Source organism: Oratosquilla oratoria, chromosome 44 (genome assembly GCF_046742065.1).
Source record: "Oratosquilla oratoria isolate Oo_2021 chromosome 44, ASM4674206v1, whole genome shotgun sequence".
In the NCBI taxonomy this organism is placed as follows: Eukaryota; Metazoa; Arthropoda; class Malacostraca; order Stomatopoda; family Squillidae; genus Oratosquilla; species Oratosquilla oratoria.
The window spans coordinates 27,772,824-27,797,823 of NC_134820.1; the positions used below are offsets into that span (position 1 = coordinate 27,772,824).

Sequence of the window (25,000 nt, forward strand, 5' to 3'; positions counted from 1 at the left end):
TTCCTCCTCCTTCTCAACCACCACTTTTTCCTCCATCACCTCCAATTCCTATTCCTCCTCCTCACCATTATTACAATCATCACTTTCTCCTCCTCCTCCTCCTCCATCACCATTATTACAACCATCACTTCCTCCTCCTCCTCCATCCCTACCATCACTTTCACATACGAGTGCAGTCATTACATTATTTGTTTATTTGTTTGTTATTATTTGTCTGTTTATCATTTCCTTGATTTTCGTTTATTATTAGTTATGTCAAATTATTATTATTTACTATTACCTGTTTGCTTATTATTTAACTATACCTATGCATTTACTTATTTTATTTGTTTATATTATTATAATTTCTATTTATTTATTCTTATTTATTTATCATTATTATCATTTTTTCCGCATCCGACCTAGTTATGGACCAAAAGGTCTCCTACCGGCATGCTCCGCCTTTGTAATCCTTTGTAATCATACCGCGAGTTAATCTCGGTTCCCAATGGAAATAAGCGTACATGCTTTTTTGTGTCATCCTCGGCAATTGCAATTATTATTTCGAACTATGTGTTCTGGTCATTATCTGCACTTCATGTATATTGATTCTTTGCCAAATAAATTTATTGTTAATATTATTATTAATATTATTATTATTATAATTTTTTATTATAATATCATTATATTATTATTATCATTATTATTATTATTTTTTTTATTATATTATTATTATCATCATTATTATCATTATTATTATTATTATCATTATTACTGACAAGATGATCCCATAAAGGAGTAGCGAGTGTGCGACCGCAGATCCTTGCGCTGCGTCTGTCCTATTCATTCCTACACTCGCGACCGAGAGGATCAATCGAAGAGTCTCCGGTGATCACCGACGAGGCACTGAGAAGACGATTCTTGAACTGGATAAAGATTACTTCGGTCCCACGATATGGCTAACCTCATCGATTAACGAGGGAGTGTCAAAGGGGGGGGAGGAGGAGGAGGAGGAGGAGGAGGAGGAGGAGGAGGAGGAGGAGGAGGAGGAGGAGCAGCAGCAGGAAGAGGAGGAGGAGGAGGAGGAGAGGGAGCAGGAAGAGGTGGAAGAAGAGGTAGAGAAGAAGATGGAGAAAGAGGAGCAGAAGAAGAACGCGACGATGAAAGAAGAAGAAAGAGGGATAAGAAAAGCAGAAGAAGAACGCGAAGTAGAAGAAGAAGAAGAAGAACGCGAAGAAGTAGAAGAAAAAAAGAAAACGAAAAAGAAGAAGAAGAAGAAAGGAAGGAAGAGGGAAGAAAGAAGAAGAAAGAAGAAGAAGGAAGTAGAAAGAAGAAGAAAGAAGAAGAATGAAGAAGAAAGAAGAAGAAAGAAGAAGAAGGAAGTAGAAAGAAGAAGGAACCTGATTCTTGTAGGTCCAGGGTGTCTCTAGCACAACTCCCCCGTCCTCCCCCTCAGTGCCCCAGGGTAGGATGAAGGCTTCCATGGGTATGAAGGCAGGTGGAGGTCAGTCCCGGCAAGTAACAATGGGGGAAGGGGAGAGGGGGGGCACTGTATGTGTCATCACACTCCACGTCACCACTTTCATTATACACTGTGTCCCCATCAGTCTTGCCTGTGTTTGCTTTCATGGGAATAAATCTTAATCTTTCGTCTTGTCACAACATGAAGGACCATGAAAGCCAACAATACGTTCCTCACATACACCAATGTTTTTATGCTACGTTATGCACACAGCATGTTTCCTTTAAATCTTGAATATAGTGAGATGCTTTAAGAAGTCTGTTCTGTTGAACAACTATTATCATCACTGCTTCTGACCCAGAGCACTGGACAAGATGCAGGGATGACCCGTCATCCAGGAGGTGCCAAGATAAGAGGGAGGAAAGAGGGTGAAGGGGAGTGGAGTGTGATACAGGTAGAATGGGTGGGAATGGTTTTTATGTCTTTGTTTTTTGGCTATCTCTTGTGTAAGGGGGAAAAAAGCCTTTGGTATATGTATGTATGTATTTTCATTATTATAATTATCAATTTACTTTTTGAGCCAAGAGGTTGAACTGTGGGCTTCAAGATCTCAATCAGTATAAAATCAACTGTCTCCAGATGTAACTAAACCCACAAAGCATATCACAAAGATGAAGAGATTAAGACGAGTGCTAAGCTGATTTTTATGTGTAATGAGACACAGTTCACAAATTATTTTTCAGAGAGTTCATTATATTCATTCTTGTGAAGTGTGGCTAGCACTTGTCATGTATTTATTTCTCTATCAACTTCCACTATTTTCCTATCAATTTTTACACAAGGACAAGTGACAACTGATTACTCCTCTCTTCCTGCCCCTCCTCACGACAATGAGGGATACAGAAATGCAGAAATGGTACCACCACACTTGTACAACACAGATAACAATCCAATTTTTTTTTTTTTTTTTTTTTTTTTAAGAATTTCTGGTGTGCGAAACTCGAAACAAAATGTGATTGATTCTCGTTCTTGTTCATTTACTACCTGTGTAGGGTAACGACTGTGGACACTATGCCCTCAATACTTTTAGGACTTTAGCGAGACCTCTAAGGACCAAGCCACTCCTTCATCACTTCTATGAAAATTCCTCCTCAGTATGATACCATCCCCAAGAGTAGAAACAGTTTATTGTTGACAAAATATTCACCTATTACTAGTATAGCTTCTACACTGGTTTCCTATCCACACTTGGCTAGAACCATAACAGCCATCTGCCCTATACACGACAAGCATAGAGAGGGATTTTGGAGGATGTACACTGCCCTAAAATTGGTCACTCTACATAACTCCATAAAACAGCTGCCCAGGATGTAACACTTCACCCCATACCATACAACACATAATGGAAGACTGCATTATACACAATCATGCATGCAAACAACACAACATACACTCTATAAAGGATTTGTGGGAAAACCCAGTTTCGGCTGTAGCATTCCTTGGGGAGACGGGACTGCTCGGACAGACAGTCTAGGGAAAGACAACAACAACAACAACTCCATAAAACTTCTTCACTGATTGACCTATAGACTAACCCAGAGGCTGTGGCCAGATTCTTTGGAACTGAAGATCTCCAGCAGGAGATTTGGGACAATAAATTACAAGGTGCATGTCTGTTACTGGGTGAATTCTAAGTTGACGCCGTTTTAGTGCAGGGTAATGCCCTAAATGCTCAGAAATAAAGTGGGTTTAGATAGTGAAGGAAGCACTGGAGGGTTGGTATGCAATTCCAGATAACATGATTTCATTTGAAGTGTGATATTTCAATTTTGCTGAAATTGCTGCATTGTTTCTGACCCAGGGTAGTGGGCGGGATATAAGGATGACCCGTCATTCATGAGACGCTAAGATGAGTGGAAGGAGAGTGTGGTGAACAGAAGTGGAATGGTAGGAGTAGACATGTGCCTTTGACTTGGGTACCTCCCTCATATGGGGGAAAAAGCTCTTGATATATATCAAGAGCTTTTTCCCCCACAGACTATACCAAAATATCTTTTTTCCCCATAAACTATACCAAAATAGCTTTTCCCCCCAAAGACTATACCAAAATAGCTTTTTTTCCCATAGACTATACCAAAATAGCTTTTCCCCCATAGACTATACCAAAATGCTAAATGTAAAGCAACTATCATTTTCACTATCACATCATGAAGTACTAAAAACAAGATTTGATGATTTGGTTTAATGTCACAAACTCCCCCCCTATCGGGAGGCTAGGACAGTGCTCTTGACAGAGGATGTTGTAGCGTGGAATTTAATGAACCATGCCCTTGGTTCAACTCACCGGTGGCAGGGTTCCAATCATCATCATCTCAACCTCCGCCACAAGTAACGACGCCCTAACCAACCCTTTCAGCCAGCTAAAAACATAACACAAGAAAATGTTCTCCTTTCTTAGTTCACCATTCCAAGTGAATCCTGCATTACTCAACAAATGGAAGACAGAAAAAAGCTGAATGTAATATAACTACCTCTTTCAGAATTGAATACATACTTCAAGAAGAAATTACAAAAGATTACAAAGTTTTCAGAACCAAGACCTTCATAATAATGTAGTAAATGTATATAAATAAAATTTAATTTGAAAAAAGCTCTTCTAAAATAGTACTCAAGCATTCCTGAATCATATAACCTTAGACAGCCAGATTAAAACTGACTGATTTATATCTATCAATCTATATACATAGAGCATTTTCCCACCGTATCAGGGAGGTAGCCAAATCAAAGGCACCTACCCACTCCCACCCATTCCACTCCCCTGGGTCAGAACCAATGTAGCAAGACATAGGCATCTCTCTCACAAGGTCACCTCAGAAATACAACTGCCCTTTGTTGGTCCAAAAATACCATGGATAGGATCAAATTTTTTAGTGTCTATAGGTCACTTTTATTCAACAAAATAATATGAGCAATCACTAAATTTAAGTCAAGTGATAAATCCCTCCTAAATTAAGTAAAAACACATTGACTGGGTATGAAGATGGGTGGCAGAGAACTTATTCTTTTTGGCTGAGCCGGTTAGGGTGTCGTTACTTGCAGCAAAGATCGAGGTGAGGGCGGTTCGAATCCTGCCACCAGCAAAGTTGAACCAAGGGCATGGTTCATTAAATTCCACACTAGAAAGCCCTCTGTGAGGGGCATCATCCTAGCCTCCCGATAGGGGGGAGTGTGTGACGTTAAACCATATCATCATCATCATCCCTCTCACAGGATATTCTCAGAAATACAAGTGCCCTTTGTTGGTCCAACAACACCATGATGATGATATGGCTTAACGTCACAAACTCCTCCCTATTGGAAGGCTAGGACAGTGCCCCTCACAGAGGACTTTGTGGTGTTGAATTTAATGAACCATGCCCTTGGTTCAACTTCACCGGTGGCAGGATTTGAACTGCCATCCCCTTGGCCTTCGCCACAAGTAATGACGCCCTAACTCACCCATCCAGCAAGCTTCCATAGATAGGATAAATTTTTTAGTGTCTATAGATCACTTTTATTCAACAAGATAATATGGGCAATCACTGAATTTAAGCCAACTGATAAATTCATCCTAAATTAAGTAAAACCACATTGATGCAACAATGCTCAAGTCACCACCCTCCATAAAAAGTGTACTAACAAAGAAATGGCCAGAAACTATCCCAGATGCCCCCACAGATGAGAATGAGTACCATATTCTACATTGCTTAACTATCACCCTATCCAGACAACAGCACTCTTTTGCCCTTCCAAACATACACTTCTAAGCTACCAGATGAGGCTGGATGACCGCATTGTGAACAGCTGCCCAGGATGTAACACTTCACCCCATACCATACAACACATAATGGAAGACTGCATTATACACAATCATGCACGCAAACAACACAACATACACTCAATAAAGGATTTGTGGGAAAACCCAGTTTCGGCTGTGGCATTCCTTGGGGAGACGGGACTGCTTGGACAGACAGTCTAGGGAACGACAACAACAACAACAACACAAAATCTTTCTCCATTTATAACCAAACTAATGGCTGTGGTTGGTTAGTTGGGGCATATAGGTCTCCAGCACAAGTGACCTCGGGTCAAAATCTACCAAAAATAGGCCCTATCTTTAAGGCTTGATTTGATCAAAACATGTACCACTTCTTAGCATATATGTTATTGTGATTGTCTTGAACAACACTACATGTAATGGGTAAAGGATTTGGACAACAGAAAGAACCAGGAATCATTGTATTTAGACAACTCCTAAGAACTACATTTAATTATGCATCCACATCATGGTACATACGTACATGCATACATATTCCAAGGACTTTTTTTCCCCCTTACAGGGGAGGTAGCCAAATTCAAAGGCATAAATCCACTCCCTTCCATGCATCACACAGCATCATCCATACACAACCATTCGCCACTCACTCCCATCTTCTATCTTCTCCCTTCCTTCCTCAACAGACATATCACATGAGCCCAATAAACACAATAAAATCTCCCAGCAATATACTACTCATATATCTACAATTACCTAACCCAGCACTGAAGAAACATCCAAATAAAAAACAGAAATAGAATCAGATCACAAGACACTCACTCCAAATAAACCTCCAAATTCTACAATTCACCTGACTTCCTCAGACATCATTCCAACTGAGAAATCTCCCAAGACAAGTAAGAATGACATTGGTACAATTATACTGAGATCACCACCATGCATTAAAACAATGATGTGATATGGTTTCACGTTACAAACTCCTCCCCTGTCGGAAGGCTAGGATGGTGCCCCTTACAAAGGACTTTGTAGTGTGGCATTTAATGAACCATGCACGTGGTTCATCTTCGCCAGTAGCAGGGTTCGAACCACCATCCCCTCAACCTTCACCACAAGTAACGATGCCTGATTACACACTCCAACAACCCTAGATGCAAGTACTACACAAGAGACAATGAACACCTCATTCTACACCGCTCTACTCCCTATCCAAACAACACAAAATCTTTTCTCTAAGTGACTTGTGGGCTGAACTAGTAATTATGGGTCTCCTGCACAAGATCTGGTATTTTACCTAGTTGTATTATACGGGAAGGGAGCTATGCTCGTGGTGACCCGTCTTTGTATCTTTCAGCATCAAGCTTTTTCTTAAAATCTTGAATAGTATTTGCACACACTGTTTCTTTATCTAAGTTATTCCAGATATCCAGCACTCTGTGTGGGAAGCTATTTTTTTCAGATCTCTTCTATAGTTATCCTTTTTGGATTGATTAATTATAACATCTAAAATCCGTCAGTTTCAGTTGTGAAAAAAAAAAAATCTACATTTGTTCAACATCGCCATGCAAATAGACAACTCAGTATTTTCACATCTTACATACAGTACTTAGATATCTTCTAGTTCTCGAACTAATCCTTTAGCAGGTTCTGAAGATAGGCTTTTACACAGCAAACAAATATAATATTCCTACCAAACAACTTATCCTGATCTTACCTGTTGCAACAGCCCTGAAGAGTGTAGAAGGTCCATACTTAATGATGGGAGAGTGTGTAAATTTTGTGTCCTCCTTGCCCACTGAAATGTTGATGGAGTGGTTTTTCAGGATGTATTTATCATCAACCTTTTGAAGGAGAACAATAAAATCATCCAACAGAAGGACGTGAAGGTCAATGTTCTTCTGGCCCTTACTGATGCGCCAAGTCAGGGGCCCCTCGTAGATTAGCTTGTGCTTGGATAGGTCAAGGTTCTGCGGGGAAGAAAAACGAGTCAATTAGCTTGAGATTCATAGAAAAATAAATGTGATAATGATAATAATAATAATAATATATACATATACCAATGGCTACAAATAACCCTCTGTCTAGAATGTAACATCATATCAAATAATTTCATTAATTTTTCCATTCTTAAACATCTGACTAGTATCCTTTCACTAAGCATCGTACTTTTTTCATAATTTTTCACGAGTGTACAAACTATACTAGGGGGAGGAAGTTAATTAGTTCTATATGTTTTTGAAAAATGTATAAAGTTACAATGGTTGACATTCTGTAGTGCATCCTTGCATGCAACTTTTGGGATGTACTATGTGCTGCAAAAGCAACAGAATAAGACTGGTCATATCCTGAAGGAATGCTTACTAGCTAGGAATAGTAGAAATTAATTCAGAAAATGTATTCTAGTTGACAGTCACGCCAGTGCATTTTTGTGCCTGATGTAGCATATGTTTTCTTTCCAAAAGCAAGTTAATTCTGAACATGAATGTGGACATCTGTGCTGATGTCATGAATATATCCTGTTTTTCCTTTCTGTGAATAGCATGGCCTCCAAAGTATTATATATTACACATAATAGTCCATCATTATGCCTGCTGCATCATGTGTTTTCTTGCCAGTTGTACAATGAATTCTGAACATTTCACTTGACTTGTTCATAAGTCATGGATGATATCTTTAACTTGTCACTATTCTTTTGTTGTGCATAGGCACAATCTGAACTGTAGACTGACAGTTTTTACAAGTGATTTTGTTTAACATCACAAACCACCCCTTATCAGGAGGCTAGGACAGTGCCCCTCACAGTGGACTTTGTAACGTGGAATTTAATGAACCATGCCTTTAGTTCAACTTGCCCCAAGCAGGATTTAAATCATCCTCATCTCGACCTTTGCCACAAGTAATGATGCTCCTAACCCCCTCAGCCAGTGTTTTTGCAAAAGGTGAGGCTAAATGAGCTCTGGCTGTCAGGCCCTGCTGTTGAAATTCTGTCTCACTGCATTGCCTATGACCTGAGCAGTATAGTGGAAGGATAGGAATGACCTTTCATGGACCATGAGATGATACGATGGGAGAGGCAATGAATGGGTATTAGATGGATGTGGGATGAGTGCAGGTTGGGTGCATACTTCGACTTGGCCATCATCCTTATACAGAGAAAAAGGCCTATTGGTACATACACATGTAGCATTGAGGAAAAGAGCTACAATCATGGGGTTTTATCTCTTCTCCCTATACCTAGTTTTAAACGTCTTTATGATTTCAGCCTTCACTACATCAACTTCTAGGCTATTCCAGTTGCTGACACATATGCATAGAAAACTATGTTTGTTGATATCCTTCAGGTATTTTTCAATTTCCTCACGCAATTTGGTGGTGCCCTCCCTTATGAAACCCAAAGATCATCTTTACCAATTTTGTCCATTCTGATCACTGACCTGAATACTGTGACCACATCACCTTTCTCCTCTTTCTTTTAATGATGGCAGGTCCAATGCTTTGTATGGTTTACTTACATAGCTGAGAATCAATTTAGTTCTTACTCTTTGTACTATTCCAGTCCTATTCATATCCTTCCAGTTTAGGGTAGCTTATGATTTTTATTAATCATCTCCGTCCTTGCAGTTTAAAGCCACTTTTATATTCATCAACAATCTGTATGTCTTGCTCACAATCTTGCTGATACACTTGTTGAGTGACATGTTACCCATAACCAACACTCATGGATCCTTCTCCATTCTTGTTTTCATAAAATTTCCACTTCCCATTGAGTAATACCTCAATGTTTTTTAAGAGCTTTTGTCCAATTCCTTTAATTTGCAGATTTTTGTGTTGAAGTTCATTTTCCACACTTGGCTCCACAGACATAGACACTACTGTCAAGATAATTTTGCAGAAACTCCAATCTTTTTCATCTTTTATTCTTTTTATGATCTCTGCATTCCTATAAATAATGTTAATGTGCATTTAACAGCTGCATTTAGCTTCACTGCCTTTTAATTTGAGCAGTGTGGCAGGATCTGGGATGATCTTTCATCTGGAATGTACTAAGATGGACTATGTAATTCATGATGATGATGATATGGTTTAACGTCACAGACTCCCCCCTGCCAGGAGGCTAGGACGGTGCCCCTTACAGAGGACTTTGTAGCGTAAAATTTAATGAACCATGCCCTTGGTCCAACTTTGCTGGCGGTAGAACTCAAACCACCATCCCCTCAACCTTCACCACAATTAACAAAGCCCTAACCCGCTCAGCCAGCGAGCTATGTAATTGCAATACAGAAAAGTAGCTATATTTCTGTGGTCCTATATCTTTATCTCCAACTAAAACAGCTAGTTTCAAATTTGCTTATGGTTTTAGCATGGGCTGCATCATCATCTAGGTTATTTTGAGTGATAAAAGTATAACAAAAATGTTGTTTCTTGACATCTTTTGGAATGTGGTCTTTTTTGACTTGTTCCTATTACTTCTGTTCCAAACCACAAACTTTCTTCCGTTAGTTTTATCTATTCCCTTATCAAGAAACCCTTCATAAGGTGGCATCATCCTATGGAAGGGAGTTCATGCCAATTATGTCACCTTTTTATCTACTTTCTTTCAGCAATGACAGGTCCAGAGCTTTTGACCTTTCCTTACATATCTTAATGACAAAGCAGGGGAATTAATTTTGCTGTTCAGGAGGTAATTTCTTGACGGCTTTCTCAAGACCTAATCATAAGAACATAAGAATAAAGGAGACTGCAAGAGACCATAAGGCCTACACTAGGCAGCTCCGTATCCATCACCACCTGTCATCCCCATCCATAAAGTTGTCTAATCATTTTTTAAAACAACTGATAGTTTCAGCGCTTACTACATGGTTACTAAGTTTATTCCATTCATCGACCACCCTATTAGTAAACCAATTCTTGCCTATTTCCTTCTTAAATCTAAATTTGTCCAGTTTATAACCATTACTGGACAAATCATACGCAATGCATTCAGTTTTCCTTCCCTTGGAGCACATGAACCACTTTTAGGCAAAAACTTCAAATTTGATACACAAGATCTTCCGATTCTGAAACTGAATTGATTATCTTTCAATCTATCTCTTTAAGGTATTCAATCCACATGTCTTTCACAATTCTCCAGAGCTGGACACGTTCCTCAGTGCATTCCTGGGTATGTTCCTCTTTAGTTTGGCCACGGTAAGCACTCTCATACTATTAAAGCTCAAGAGACAGGTTTATAGCGAAATAAAATCTGGTAGGCCACATACTATACCAAAGAAAAATTTTGTAGGCCACAACCAAAAGGTAATAGGCCACATACTATACTGGCACCTATATTGCTTTAATAGTTTGGGAGCACTAACTGCAGCCAAACTAAAGCAGAACACACTGAGGAATGCACCTAGGAACAAACTAAGGAATGCACCCAGCTCTGCAATTCTCTCATGCAATTTTGCTGTCATGCTAGTAAGGAATAACAGTCTACAGTATAGTTCCGTGGTTTCTCTTCACTTTTTCCTTTATAAATTGATACCACAGTGGCCCTCTTCCAATTCGGATGTAAAATCCTTTCTATACAAATATCTTAGTCTAACCAAATTAAGGTCTTACATGGATAGAAACAGCCTTACTGTGGATGTGCTGTTTCTTGCTGCATTGCTTCTGACCCAGTGCAATGGGCAAGATGCAAGGATGACCCGTCATACATGTAGAGCCAAGAATACAGGAAGGGAGGGGTGGCGAATGAGATTTGAATGGGTGGGGATGAAATGGGTGGGAATGGAATTATTCCTTTTGACTTTGGCTACCTCCCTTGTATGGGGGATAAAGCCCTTGGTATATGTATGTATGTATGCATGTACCAGGGAGGTAGCCAAAGTCAAAGCCATATATCCACTTCCATCCACTTCATCCACACCCATTCCACTCCTATCCACCACCCTTTCATCTTAGCTCCTCATGCATGACAGGTCATCCTTGTATTCCGCCCACTGCCCTCTCTCCTATCACTCATCTCCTCCGTCTTTGCTGTAAGATACGACACCCTAATCTACTCAGTCAGTGAGCTTTGATATGATATGGTTTAATGTCACAAATTCCCTCCTATCGGAAGGCTAGTAAGGTACCCCTCACAGAGGACTTTAGAGCATGAAATTTAATGAATCCTGCCCTTGGTTCAACTTCGCCGGTGGCAGGGTTCAAACTGCCATCTCCTCAACTTTCACCGCAAGTAACGACTTGAAAAATATATACATACATACATATACCAAAGGCTCTTTCCCCCTTACACAGGGGGTAGCCAAAAAGAAAAAGGCATAGAAAACACTCCCACCCATTCCATGTCCTATATATTCCACTCCCCTTCACCCTCCTCCCTCAGTCTTATATATAAATATATAAGAAAAAAAAAATTCTGAACATAAAAAAAAAATAATAATAATAAATAAAAATAAATAAATAAATGAATAAAAATAAAAATAAAATAAATAAATAAAACTTGAAGGACTCACCCCTCTGAGTTCTTCAGAAGGTCCTTTGTTTTTAGTTAAGGAAGCCTGGTCAAGTCTTTTCTGGATTTCCAAAAGTCGATGGTGGTTCTCAGCTTCTTGAACAGCTGCATTAACAAAGGCAAGAATCTCTCTCGATCTTTCTAATGCTCGTCCGATCTTCTCATACTCCTCTGGTTGTGCTTTGGAATCTGTATATGCCTGCAGTGACTCCAGCAATAGTGGATACTGCAAAAAAATAATAACAATTAGATGCTGAAATGACAGTCTCATATCTAAGAAACTCAATAAATTATGTAACATGTAATATATGCCTGCAGTCACTCCAGCAATAGTGGATACTGCAAAAAAATAATAACAATTAGATGCTGAAATGACAGTCTCATATTTAAGAAACTCAATAAATTATGTAACATGTAGTGTACAATTAATAAAGTAACGTCAGATATAACAAGCAATAAATGGGAAAGGTAATGCAGATAACGAAGAATAGACTAACCACATCAAATACTGACAAAATGAAGTGCATTTTTCCTTATAAGCTGATGTATATGATCTAAGGTTCTCAAAAATGATCACTTGGACTTTTTTTTCAAATCATTATATGAAAACCCGCAGCCCCAGAACAACTATCAACAGTCCTTGGGTCCTCCTACATGTCTCTTTGGGAATAAATTTTGGACTGTTATCTGAATTTAACTAGTACGGGTCCGTTTCTGCCACTAGCTAGCATGAGAAAGAGGAAGGGTGCAGTTGCCAACTGTCATCTCTCCTCATGTTAAAAGTGAAGGAATAGTCAAAGTTCATAAAGATAGATCCTGAACCCAGACATGAGAGCAACGGACACCTCCTCTTGGCTGAACTTCCAGATGGAGATGAGGGTGTTGCTAGGTACTGAAGATCAGCATCAGGGAAATAATTTTCAATTGTTCATCCATACCTACTGCTTGCCCCTCCAAACCAATATTTCTACCACCTTTTCAAATAAAGATAGTCAACACCTAAAGACTACTCCACTCCACCTCCTGTGACAAAGAAACAGTCCTACACTAATAATAATTGTTGTCTTAAATTTTGCTGACTGGAAAACTGCAAACCCACAACAGCTGCCCATGGCCTTCAGACCCTCTACAGAACTCTCTGGGAAGAACCTTTGACTGATGTCTGTATTGTATTAGTATGGGGTTGTTTCTGTGTCATTGGCTGAAAACTGGGTAGGATCAGTCACCACATGTCGATTCTCTTCTTGCTTAAAGGTTTAGGACAGGGGTGGACTGGGATGTTAAAGCAGCCCAGGCATTTTTCGCTCAGAACAGCCTGACCCAACCAGATAAAGCCTTTTACCCATGCAGAGCTGGCCCTTGCACCGGCCCACAGGGCATTGCCCAAATGCCCTAATGGCCAGTCTGCCCCTGGTTTAAGAAATACAATCGAAGTTGATAGAGAGGTCCTGGGCACAATCTGAAGACCAAATACCAATGCACCTCCAAATGGAAGTGAGGTAGTTGATGGGTTTTGAAGATGTGTGACAAGTAGGTAACTCTTTCAGATGTCCTTCTTGGAAGACAACTTGTGCAATCACCCATCAATGGTCCCACCTACGATAGTACAACACTGAAAAAGATTCCAGTATTTCTTCCTATTGAATGCTCAACGATGGCCCCAGGTCCACTGTCAGCTATTGTAGGTCTCCTGGTTTCTACTCTGTGAAACTCATGGCTACAATTGTTATCATTATTATTTCATTTCTTCATATATTTCAACCCCACTGATTTCTACCTGAACCTTGCTGATATTTCAGTCTATTGCATATCCTATCAATTTTTCAACCAGGGTCACTTCTTCCTCATAATGTTTCCTATTTTCTTTCCCAACTTCTCAAATTCCTCACTTTCTTTGATTTCTTCCCTGTCCTCTTCAATATTTCCAACAACTACAAATCCTGTGAAACTATTTAAACTGTTTATGCAAGAAGGTGCTCAGTAGTACCTAATCCCACAACCCTTGAACTAAGTATTCATACATATACCAAAGGCTTTTCCCCTTACAATGGAGGTAGCCAAAAAACAAAGGCATAAAAACCACTCACACCCATTCCATCCCCATATAATCCACTCCCATTCACCCCCTTCCCTCCCTCTTATCTTGGCTCCTCCTGGATGACAGGTCATCCCTCCATCTTGCCCACTGTCCTGTAAAATGATACCCTTTATAGATTTTATTTTGTTTACAGCTTAATGAATAAGAAAAGTAACTTCTCCCTGTACTGGTGAGTTGAAGCTACTTTTATAAACACTTTTGTTATGGAGTTCCTTTCATGACTTCTATTTTGGATATTACAAGATGACTTCAATCATCCAGAGTCTTATGTATGAAAAAGCTGGAGTCCAGGAACCATAATGGTGGAAACATAGAAACACCCGACTCAGAAGTACGGTAGGTAATTTATTCCTGATGTTTTGGGTCCTTTCCAGGACTCGTCCTCAGGGGATGAGTCCCAGACAAGACCCGAAACGGGAATAAATTACTTAAGTTATGAGTGGTGTTTCTACGTTTCCAGTATCTTATATGTGGTGAAGGGATCAATACCTTCCTTGTGGAACCAATGCTGAGAACCTACATATGAGGTACTGATGCAGCAGCACCTTCGTCATGGGACCACCCCCCAACCCCAAGAATTGGGGGCCAAACGTCAGCAAACATCCCCAGCCACAGACTCTACACAGGTGGCACCTATGGGGAGACGGGACTGCTTGGACACAGTCTAGGGAACAACAACAACAACAACAACCTGCACATGATGGTCCTGCAAAATGAATGTCAGAAACAATAATTTTGCTGCCTCTCATCTTCAAATCCCATCAATATCTTTACCTCTATCTTGGAGCACAGTATTCAGCCTCTGGACTCGGGCTAAGACCTCTCCTCATCAGCTTTGACCATTTTTTTTTCTCCACTTTATTATGTAAAAAACCTAACAAAACCTAACAACTGCTCCCTTCTTCTTCTTTCTATCAGCCACTGACACAGAAATATGATATTATAGTTTAACATCACAAACTCCCCCCTATCGGAGGGCTAGGATGGTGCCCCTCACAGAGGGCTTTGTAGCATGGAATTTAATGAACCATGACCTTGGTTCAACTTTGCTGGTGGCAGGATTCGAACCATCATCCCCTCGACCTTCACCGCAAGTAATGACGCCCTAAACCGCTCACCAATACTAATATAACACAAATAACAAACCACTGTTTCTTCCCGGAGAGACCTACGAGAAACCCTGAGAACCATTGCTAGTTACTAAGGGACTGCAGGTTTTCCATCAGTGAAATGCAAAATAATAATTACCATTAATACTTTCTTAACCGTTTCTTAACCTTTCCCTTCACTGTTACCTTAGTTAATCTTTGGAATCCATCAGTGAATTACAATGATGATTATTATTAATACTTTCTTAAGCATTTCTTTACCTATCCTTTCACTGTTACCTTAGTTAATCTTTGGAATCCATCAGTGAAATGCAAAATAATAATTATTATCAATACTTTCTCAACCATTTCTTTTCCTGTCCTTTCCCTGTTACCTTAGTTAATCTTTGGAATCCATCAGTGAAATGTAAATGTAAAATAATAATTATTATTAATACTTTCTTAACCATTTCTTTTCTGTCCCTTCACTGTTACCTTAGTTAATCTTTGGAATCCATCAGTGAAATGCAAAATGATGATTATTATTAATACTTTCTTAACCATTTCTTTTCTGTCCCTTCACTGTTACCTTAGTTAATCTTTGGAATCCATCAGTGAAATGCAAAAATAATAATTACTATAAATACTTTCTTAACCGTTTCCTTTCCTGTCCCTTCGCTGTTACCTTTGTTAATCTTTGGAATCCATCAGTGAAATGCAAAATGATGATTATCATTAATACTTTCTTAACCATTTCTTTACCTATCCCTTCACTGTTACTTTAGTTAATCTTTGGAATCCATCAGTGAAATGCAAAATAATAATTATTATCAATACTTTCTCAACCATTTCTTTTCCTGTCCTTTCCCTGTTACCTTAGTTAATCTTTGGAATCCATCAGTGAAATGTAAATGTAAAATAATAATTATTATTAATACTTTCTTAACCATTTCTTTTCTGTCCCTTCACTGTTACCTTAGTTAATCTTTGGAATCCATCAGTGAAATGCAAAAATAATAATTACTATAAATACTTTCTTAACCGTTTCCTTTCCTGTCCCTTCGCTGTTACATACATACATATACCAAGGCTTTTTCCCCCTTCCAAGGGAGGTAGCCACAAAGGGAAAGGCATAAAAACACTCCCACCCATTTCATCCCTAAATACACTCCACACCCCTCCCACCCTTCCTCTCATCTGAGCACCTCCTGGATGACGGGTCATCCCTGAACCCTGCCCACCGCCCTGGGTCAGAAGCAGTGTCGCAAGACACAGTACATCCACAGCAAGGCCGCTTCATTTAATCGGCGACCCCCCCTCTCCGTCCCCCTTTGCATATAAGGAGAGGACGGGGAGAAATCCCTTCGGGCTGCGTCAAAATTTACTCACACATACTACCCCACCCCCCACCCCCCCGCCCATTCCTCCTCATGCAGTCACAACATTATCCATATACAACCATTCTCCACTCACCTCTGTCTTCCGTCCTCTCCCTTCCTTCCTCAACAGACATTCCCCTCTTCCCCAAAGCCCCCTTCACCCCATCCATCCACCTCATCCACCTCATCCCTTCGCTGTTACCTTTGTTAATCTTTGGAATCCATCAGTGAAATGCAAAAATAATAATTACTATAAATACTTTCTTAACCGTTTCCTTTCCTGTCCCTTCGCTGTTACCTTTGTTAATCTTTGGAATCCATCAGTGAAATGCAAAATGATGATTATTATTAATACTTTCTTAATCATTTTTTTCTGTCCCTTCACTGTTACCTTAGTTAATCTTTGGAATCCTGCTGGAAGCATGTCCTTCAACTGAAGTCTCCGACACGCCTGGTGGTTCTCTTGGATTTGAAGGAAATTGGCGAGGCGTTGGTCCTTCTTTTGCCGTTGCTTGAGGTGTTCCAAGGCAACGCCTTGACACTTGATGAAGTCAGCAGCTACCTGCTGGAACCTCTCGCTGGCCTCACCATCAAACTAAAACAGAAATGTCAAATTTAGTACCATATCTAGTGTGACAGTAGATAAGACATAACATGAACTGATGGGGGTGTCAAGTATTAGGGTCAGGTATGCTAAGATCTTCCTGTCTTGGTGCATTTTCTCTGGCATGAATGGTGTGGTGGGAGATGGATGATTCAATCCTTCATCCACATGTGGCTCAGATGGGAGGGACAATGTATGGATCTTTGGATGAATGTGGGATGAGGGTAGGGAGGCTGTATACTCTGACTCAGGCACCCTACTTATGAGGGGGAAAGGGCCTTTTGGTATATGTGTGTATGTTGAATTAACTACACAATGACAAATGTAACTGAAGGTGGAAGAAGTAGACAAGGAATAATGGGAGAATTTTAAAGCTTTAACGTTTCGACCCACAGGGTCTTGATCACAAAGCTAACAATGAAGTACAACATGGACATTTTATACTTCATTGTTAACTTTATGATCAAGACCTTGTGGGTCAAAATGTTAAAGCATTAAAATTCTTCCATTATTCCTCGTCAACTTCCTCCAACTTCAGTTACGTATGTGTATATATTAGAAGTGTGTCACAACATACAAGAAACTATCAACAAGCTATTGCACTGTTTGTTAACAAGAAGATCAATATATGTCACATGAAAAATGCACTTCTGCTGACATAAGTACAAAGAATGGGACAAAAACACATCTTCAAGTTACATATGGAATTATTGTAGAAGAATTTAAAGAGACTGCAGTGACTGGCCTGGTTTAAAAATAAATTTCCCAGCAATATATTATGCAACACTTTGGCCTTTCACTACATGAATAGAAAATAAAGTTCCGATAATGTTACATATCAACATTTATGTGTACACAAATCTTCAAAACCAAATCTATTTAACCAAATGCAATCAAGAATATTTACATGTGACATGAATTTCACAAAAACATAATTATTTGATACTTATGACCTCCAACTGGATAAAAAGAATGTAGTAACTCCTATTAATTATTTTACTATTATTATTATTATTATAGGTTTATTCAACAATATTAAATACAATTAGACATACATATATACATTTTTTTTTTACAAAATTGGTAGTTGAAAAGGGATTATTAATAATATTCCCAACTTCCACTCATTGCCCATAACAACTTTCTACACCTTCTTCTTCCCTTTATGAAGTGATACGAAATTAAATACTTGACCTCACCAAATCATTGCCTACTTCGACGTGGCGAGTACCACTTCCCCGGCCCTAGATTCCCTTCATTTGAGCACAATATGTTCCTCACTTGAAACCTCATCTTCTTCTTATTATTATTATTATCATTTCTCCTCCCTCTTACTCCTATGAAACCCCATCTTCTTCTTCTTATTATTATTATTATTATCATTATCATCATCATCATTATTATTATTATTATTCCTCCCTCTTACTCCTATGAAACCCCATCTTCTTCTACTTCTTCTTCTTCCTCCTCCTCCTCCCTCTTACTCCTATGAAACCCCTCTTCTTATTATTATTACTATTATTATTATTATTTCTCATCCTTCTTACTCCTATGAAACCCCATCTCCTTATCATTATTATCATTATCATTATTATTATTATTATTATTATTATTATTATTATTCCTCCCTCTTACTCCTATGAAACCCCATTTTCTTCCTCCTCCCTCTTACTCCTATGAAACCCCATCTTCTTCTTCTTCTTCCTTCTCCTCCCTCTTACTCCTATATCAGGTATTATCTGCACATCTTTCATGCGGTGAATATTCTATTTTAGTGACACCCTTATGGACCAAACCCATGCATCATTATTTTATGACAGGAATCTAATCTTTACTTAAAAGCAGAAATACAGATAATTCTTTTAACTCCTGTTATCCCTTCTTCCCACCTGTCTTTCTTTGCCCACTCAATGACTCCAGCTCTTCAGCAAGCGGACAGAAGCGCTGGTTACCGAAACGAATCAATCCCGAGTGACCTCTACCAGGACGCCAAGGTATTTCATATTGCGCAGCGAGCGAGTGACCTCACTAGTTCCCCGTCTCTCCCTCCTCCCCCACCTGCAAGTGGGTGACCCGAGTTCACGCGCACAGCCATTGGTGGCTGTGGGGGGGTGGGGGGCTTAGGGGGGCTTAGGGGGGGCTGGGGCCGCCTGTGCACCTTCGCAGTTCCCTCAAACGGGCGAATACAATTCTTCTCGTCGTTTTCCCCAATCCTCATTCGTTGTGGCTTGTCACGTTCTTCCTCCTTTTATTCTTTCTGTTTCCACTTTTATTTTATTATCAGTTTCTCTCCCTTTTCGTTCGTTCTCTCTACACTTCGCACACCTCCGTTTTATCTTCTGTATTTTTTTTTATTGAGACCTGTAACACCATAGCACACCTACCTTTTACCTTCTGTATTTTTGTATTTGTTTTTATTGAGACCTGTAACACCATACACAGCTCAACCTCCTCTTCTCTTCTTTCCCCTCAGTTTTCTCCTCCCTCCTTTTCTCTCTCTCTTTCTCTCTACCCTACGCGTCCTTTTTCCCTCAACTTTCAACCCGATTTCCACTTCCTTTCGTCCCTTTTCTATCGCTACCTTCAACTCCCCTTTCCATCCTCCTCCCCTTCCCCGTCCACGCCTCTTTCAACTGATCCATACTTGGTCCCCATGACCAGCAAAAAGCCCCTCAGTCCCCCTCCGAGCCCTCCTCCCCCCCGACTCTGTCCCTCCCCTCCCCCCGCCGTTCCCCCCCCACCAGCCTTTCTCCTTCCGCCCCCCGTCCCCCCCTGCTGCAATCAATACCCAGGAGGAGAAGGCAATAAAGGACCCTGAAATCCCCGACGCAATCCCAAGGGGGATGGACGGCCCAGAGGAGCTCTCGATGGCTCGAGAACCTCGAGGACCAACGTGATGGCATGACCAGGAGCCAATGGGCTAGAACTAAGGGCAAGGACTAAGGGCTAGAACTAAGGACAAGGACAAGGATTAAGGGCTAGAACTAAGGGCAAGGACTAAGGGCTAGAACCAAGGACAAGGATTAAGGGCTAGGACTAAGGAGAAGGGCTAAGGGCTTGTACTATGGACAAGGACTAAGAACCAAGGACAAGTACTAAGGGCTAGTACTAAGGACAAGGACTAAAAACTAAGGACAAGGACTAAGGCCTAAGAACTAAGGACAAGGGCTAAGGGCTAGTACTAAGGACAAGGACTAAGAACTAAGGACAAAGACTAAGAACTACGGACAAGGACCAAGAACAAAAACTTATGACAAAGACCTAAGGGCAAGGCCTTGGAACTTAGGGCTAAAGACTAAGGCTAAGGACTTTGGACTAAAGACTACGAACTAAGGACAAGGGCTTTGGACTTAATGTAAAGGATTAAGAACAAAGACTGACGACTAAGGAAGACGGCATAGAACTAAGAACTAGGATTTAAGGCCTAAGGATAAGAGCTAAGGACTAAGAACAAGGACTGGCTAAGGACAATGTGAAAGGTTTTATTACAAAGGTTTTGGGGAGATAGGAGACAAGGCCCTAAGGGTTTTACGAAACTTGGAGAACAAAGGCCAAAGGCTTTGAGGAAACAGAAAACCAAGGACGATGGACGACAAAGGGTTTTCATGTCCACGAGACCGAAGAACAAAGGCTAAGGGCAAAGCTTAAAAAAGTGGAAATGGGATAGAGAAATTTGCTTTTAATAAAAAGGAAAAACGAAGGAGAAAAGGGACTAAAGGCATAAGTACGAAAACCCCGGACGCAGCAAGGAGGAACATCCACGCTCACGATGCGCCGCTGCTGCTTAGGTCACGTCAGGTCACCGCTATCAAAGGCCGAAGAATGGGAAGTGGGGAGGGACAGAGGACGAGGGGAGAGAAGGGGGAAGTGGAAGGGGGAAGTGGAAGGGGGAAGTGGAAGGGGGGAAGTGGAAGGGGGGTAACGGGGTGTGACAGGAGGCAAGGCATGGGAAGGGAGAGGAGAATGAGGAGAGTGAAAAAAGAGAAAGAACAGGAGGAAGAGGAGGAGACTAGGGAACGGGCGAGGAATGGTAAGAGGATAAGAGGAAGGGAAAGAAGGGGAGTGAAGGAGGAGGAGGAGGAGGAGGAGGAGGAGGAGGAGGAGGAGGAGGAAGAAGAGGAGGTTAGGGAACGGGCGAGGAATAGTAAGAGGATAAGAGGAAGGGAAAGAAGAGGAGTGAAGGAGTAGTGGAGGAGGAGGAGGAGGAGGAGGAGGAGGAGAAGGAGGAGGAGGAGAAAGGGGAACATTAAGATAAGGGGAAGTATGGGAGGAGTCGGTGGACGAGATGGAGGGGAACGAAGAGTGAGAGTAGGAGGAAGAGGAGGTAGAAGAGGAGGAAGAGGAGGAAGAAGAGTAGGAAGAATAGGCGGAGGAGGAGGAGGAGGAGGAGAAGAAGGAGAAGGAGGAGGAGGAGGAGGCTGATGTGTCGAAATGCGAAACAAGGAAGAATGGAAGGAGGAATGGAGGGAGGGAGAGAGGGAGTCACAAGCAAGCGCGTACTTCTCTGTATAAGGAAGGAGTGAAAGACGTGGAGGAAGGAGGAGGAGGAGGAGGAGGAAGAAAAACAAAAGATGAAGGGAAAAGATAGGAAGAGGAGGAGGAGGAGAAAGAGGAGGAGGAGGAGAAGGAAGAAGAGGAGGTGATGGATGAAAAGGAGAAAGAGGAGAAGAGGAGGAAGAAAAACAAAAGATGAAAGGAAAAGATGGGAGGAAGAGGGGAGGGGGAGGAGGAAGAGGAGGAGGAAGAAGAGGAGAAGGAGGTGGTGGATGAAAAGGAAGAGGAGAGGAAGAAAGAGAAGAGGAGGCACGGTGTGAACAAAGAACAATAGAAGAACATAAAGAACTTGAAGAACAACAGGGGGCGATATTAACTATTCCCTGATAATTAATTAACCAAGACAACATTTGCCCACACTGCCGCCAGGCGATTTTATTCATCCGAGGTCAATCCCCTTACATAGCGAACATGCCATCACATTGGGCTGATTTTCCTCCAATCTCCAATTAATCGGCGATATCACCAACTTAAAAAAAAAAGAAAGAAAAAAAAATCACTGTGGCAAACTAATTTGTTTTCTTAGAAAAATACATAGAATGTCATTTCATATGCTGGAGGAAAATTATTTACCTACAGCATATCAGACTCCCTCCGACAGTCGGAGGAAAAATAGCCCAGTGTGATGACGCGGTGACAGGCCTTACGGATTTTTCTCTCAAAAGCCACACAATTTTATTCAGCTGATGGGAGATTGGCACGAATGGAGGTGGGGTACCCTTATGGATGTCACAGCAGGATATATATATATATATATATATATATATATATATATATATATATATATATATATATATATATATATATATATATATATGTACAACACTGAATGGGTCCCAGTGAACAGATTTACATTCATTAGTCACAATTTACTTTAATTCTAAACCATCACTGTCGAGTAACTCGAGGAGGCATATATGCAGAAATTGATACATGGTCAAGCTAAGGTGTGTGTGTGTGTGTGTGTGTGTGTGTGTGTGTGTGTGTGTGTGTGTGTGTGTGTATTCACTTGGTCTTTGGATCACGTGTTGGACTCGTGATCGACAGCTATTTCCCTCCCAGAAGAGAGCTCAGAGCTCGTAGGTCCGATCTATGGGTAATGCTATGACCTTTCACACACACACACACACACACCCAACTCCCCCCCCCCACGAGAGTCAGAGTAACGACCCGAAGCGCAGCAGTACCGAAATCATTTCGGCCCTGGGCAGGATTCGAACCAGGAGCTGCGGGCCACTTTCGTGGCAGCTCAGCGTTCTACCAACTGCGCCACCGAGTGTGTGTGTGTGTGTTTGTGTGTGTGTGTGTGTGTGTGTGTGTGTGTGTGTGTGTGTGTGTGTGTATATATATATATATATATATATATATATATATATATATATATATATATGAGTAAATGAAAAAAGTTTACATCCGACAGGGATGCGTCATCTTAATAATGGGCTTAAAGTCAATTTAGATTACGATGATGAGAAGAGAGGGTGAGGGAGACGAGGGGGGGGGGAGTTGGGGAGGAGAAAATAAATTGACAGGAAATTTGGTTAAGAGGATGAGATGAATCCGGGGAGACTGGGAGGAATGATGCATAGATACGGGGGGAGGGGGGAGAAAAGGTGAAGATGGGGGAGGGGGAGGGGGGAGAAGATAAAGCTAATAAGAAACGAAATGAGGAATAAAAAGGGACTTATGGTAGGAGGAGGAAGAGGAGGAGGAGGAAGAGGAGGAGGGAGGGGGGAGAAGAGCTAAGAAGCTAAGAAGAAACGAAATGAGGAATAAAAGAGTAGCAGGAGGAGGAGTAAGAGGAGGTGGGAGGAGGGGAGAAGAGGAAGATAAAGCTAAGAAGAAACGAAATGAGGAATAAAAAGGGACTCATGGTAGGAGTAGGAGGAAGAGGAGGAGGAAAAGGAGGAGTTGTGGAAGGCTGGACGAGGAAGAGAAAGTGGAGGTGGAAGAGGACTGGAAGAGGAAGAGGGTGTGGTTGATGTTTGGAAGGGGAAGAAAATTTGAGGAAGAGGGGGACGGGGAGAGGGAGGAAGAGGTGGAGGAAGAGGAAGAGGTGGAGGAAGAGGAGGAGGAGGAGGAGGAGGTTGTGGTGGAGGGTTGGAAGAGGAAGAGGAGGTGGAAGAGGGGTGGAAGAAGAAGAGTATGTGGTGGAGGTTTAGAAGGCGAAGAAAAGGAAGAGTAAGAACATGTGGTGGACTGGAAGAGGAAGAGGGGCGGAAGAGGAGGAAGAGGAGTAGGGGAGGAAGAGGAGGAGGGGATGAAGAGGAGGAGAAAGAGGGGGAGGAAGAGGAGAGGGACGAAGAGGATAATGGAAGCAACGTGATGGTATGAAAACAGATTAGGAAGGGGATGACGACCGAACTGATTGAGCGACCCATCGAACTCGAGTTCGATCGTGAGTTTTCCGATGTCTCTTTGGACCATTCGAACTTCCAAAAGGAACTTCGATAATACTACGAACTAACGTTATCGGGACCTTCGATGTGGGGACTTCGAGATTTTTTCTTGTGGACTTGATAGACTTCGAGATTTCTTCTTGTGGACTTGATAGACTTCGAGATTTCTTCTTGTGGACTTGATAGACTTCGGGATTTCTTCTTGTGGACTTGATAGACTTCGAGATTTCTTCTTGTGGACTTGATAGACTTCGAGATTTCTTCTTGTGGACTTGATAGACTTCGAGATTTCTTCTTGTGGACTTGATAGACTTCGAGATTTCTTCTTGTGGACTTGATAGACTTCGAGATTTCTTCTTGTGGACTTGATAGACTTCGAGACTTCTCAGGGCCTTCGATAGACTTCGAGATTTCTTCTTGTGGACTTGATGGACTTCGAGACTTCTTAAGGCCTTCGATATCGATACTTCTTCGAAACGGATGAACGGACACACACGCACACACACACACACACACACACACACACACACACACACACACACACACACACACATCACGTTTCACTGACGCAGTGGTTAGAGTTCGCGGCCGCCACTACGGAGGTCCGTGTTTGATTACCGCCCAGGGCTGAAATAATTTCACTATCGCTGCGCTAAGAGTCGTTACTCCAAATCTCGTGGGCGGGGAGTTGGGTGTGTGTGTGCGTGTAAGGTCACAGCATTACCCATAGATCGGTCATATATAACCTCAGAGCTCTTCCGCGAAGGTAATAGCTGTCGATTACGAGTCCATCACGTGATCCAAGACCATGGTGAATCACACACACGCACACAAACACACACAATAGATATAAATAAAAATGTATATATATAAAATAAAATATGACAAATAATAAACCATTTTTGCGCGCTATGGGCAAAGTAATAGTAATTTATCCATACTCTACTCCATCCCCGACAAATCCCCACCTATACCAAATAACATCGCATCTGTAATACCAGATCTTTACCATTTTACGTCATGCAGTTGATTTCAACAACTTAAAAGAGGTAAGAAATGAATATTACTCTGAAACCTAACCTAACCTGACCTGACCTAAAAATTCTGAATGCCGTTTAATGGAA

At 41.2% G+C, this 25,000-nt stretch overlaps 1 protein-coding gene across 1 annotated transcript in view; it reads right to left on the reverse strand.

Moving 5' to 3' along the window:
- The window catches only part of LOC143022237 (uncharacterized), a 363,101-nt gene that overhangs the window by 173,850 nt on the left and 164,251 nt on the right, over window positions 1-25,000 (reverse strand). Inside the window, exons 7-9 of the mRNA XM_076180359.1 lie at window positions 16,711-16,914; window positions 11,756-11,980; window positions 6,970-7,222 (exon numbers count right to left, since the gene is read on the reverse strand). Of these exons, the coding sequence (XP_076036474.1) occupies window positions 6,970-7,222; window positions 11,756-11,980; window positions 16,711-16,914 (682 nt within the window). The remainder of the gene's footprint in view (window positions 1-6,969; window positions 7,223-11,755; window positions 11,981-16,710; window positions 16,915-25,000) is intronic.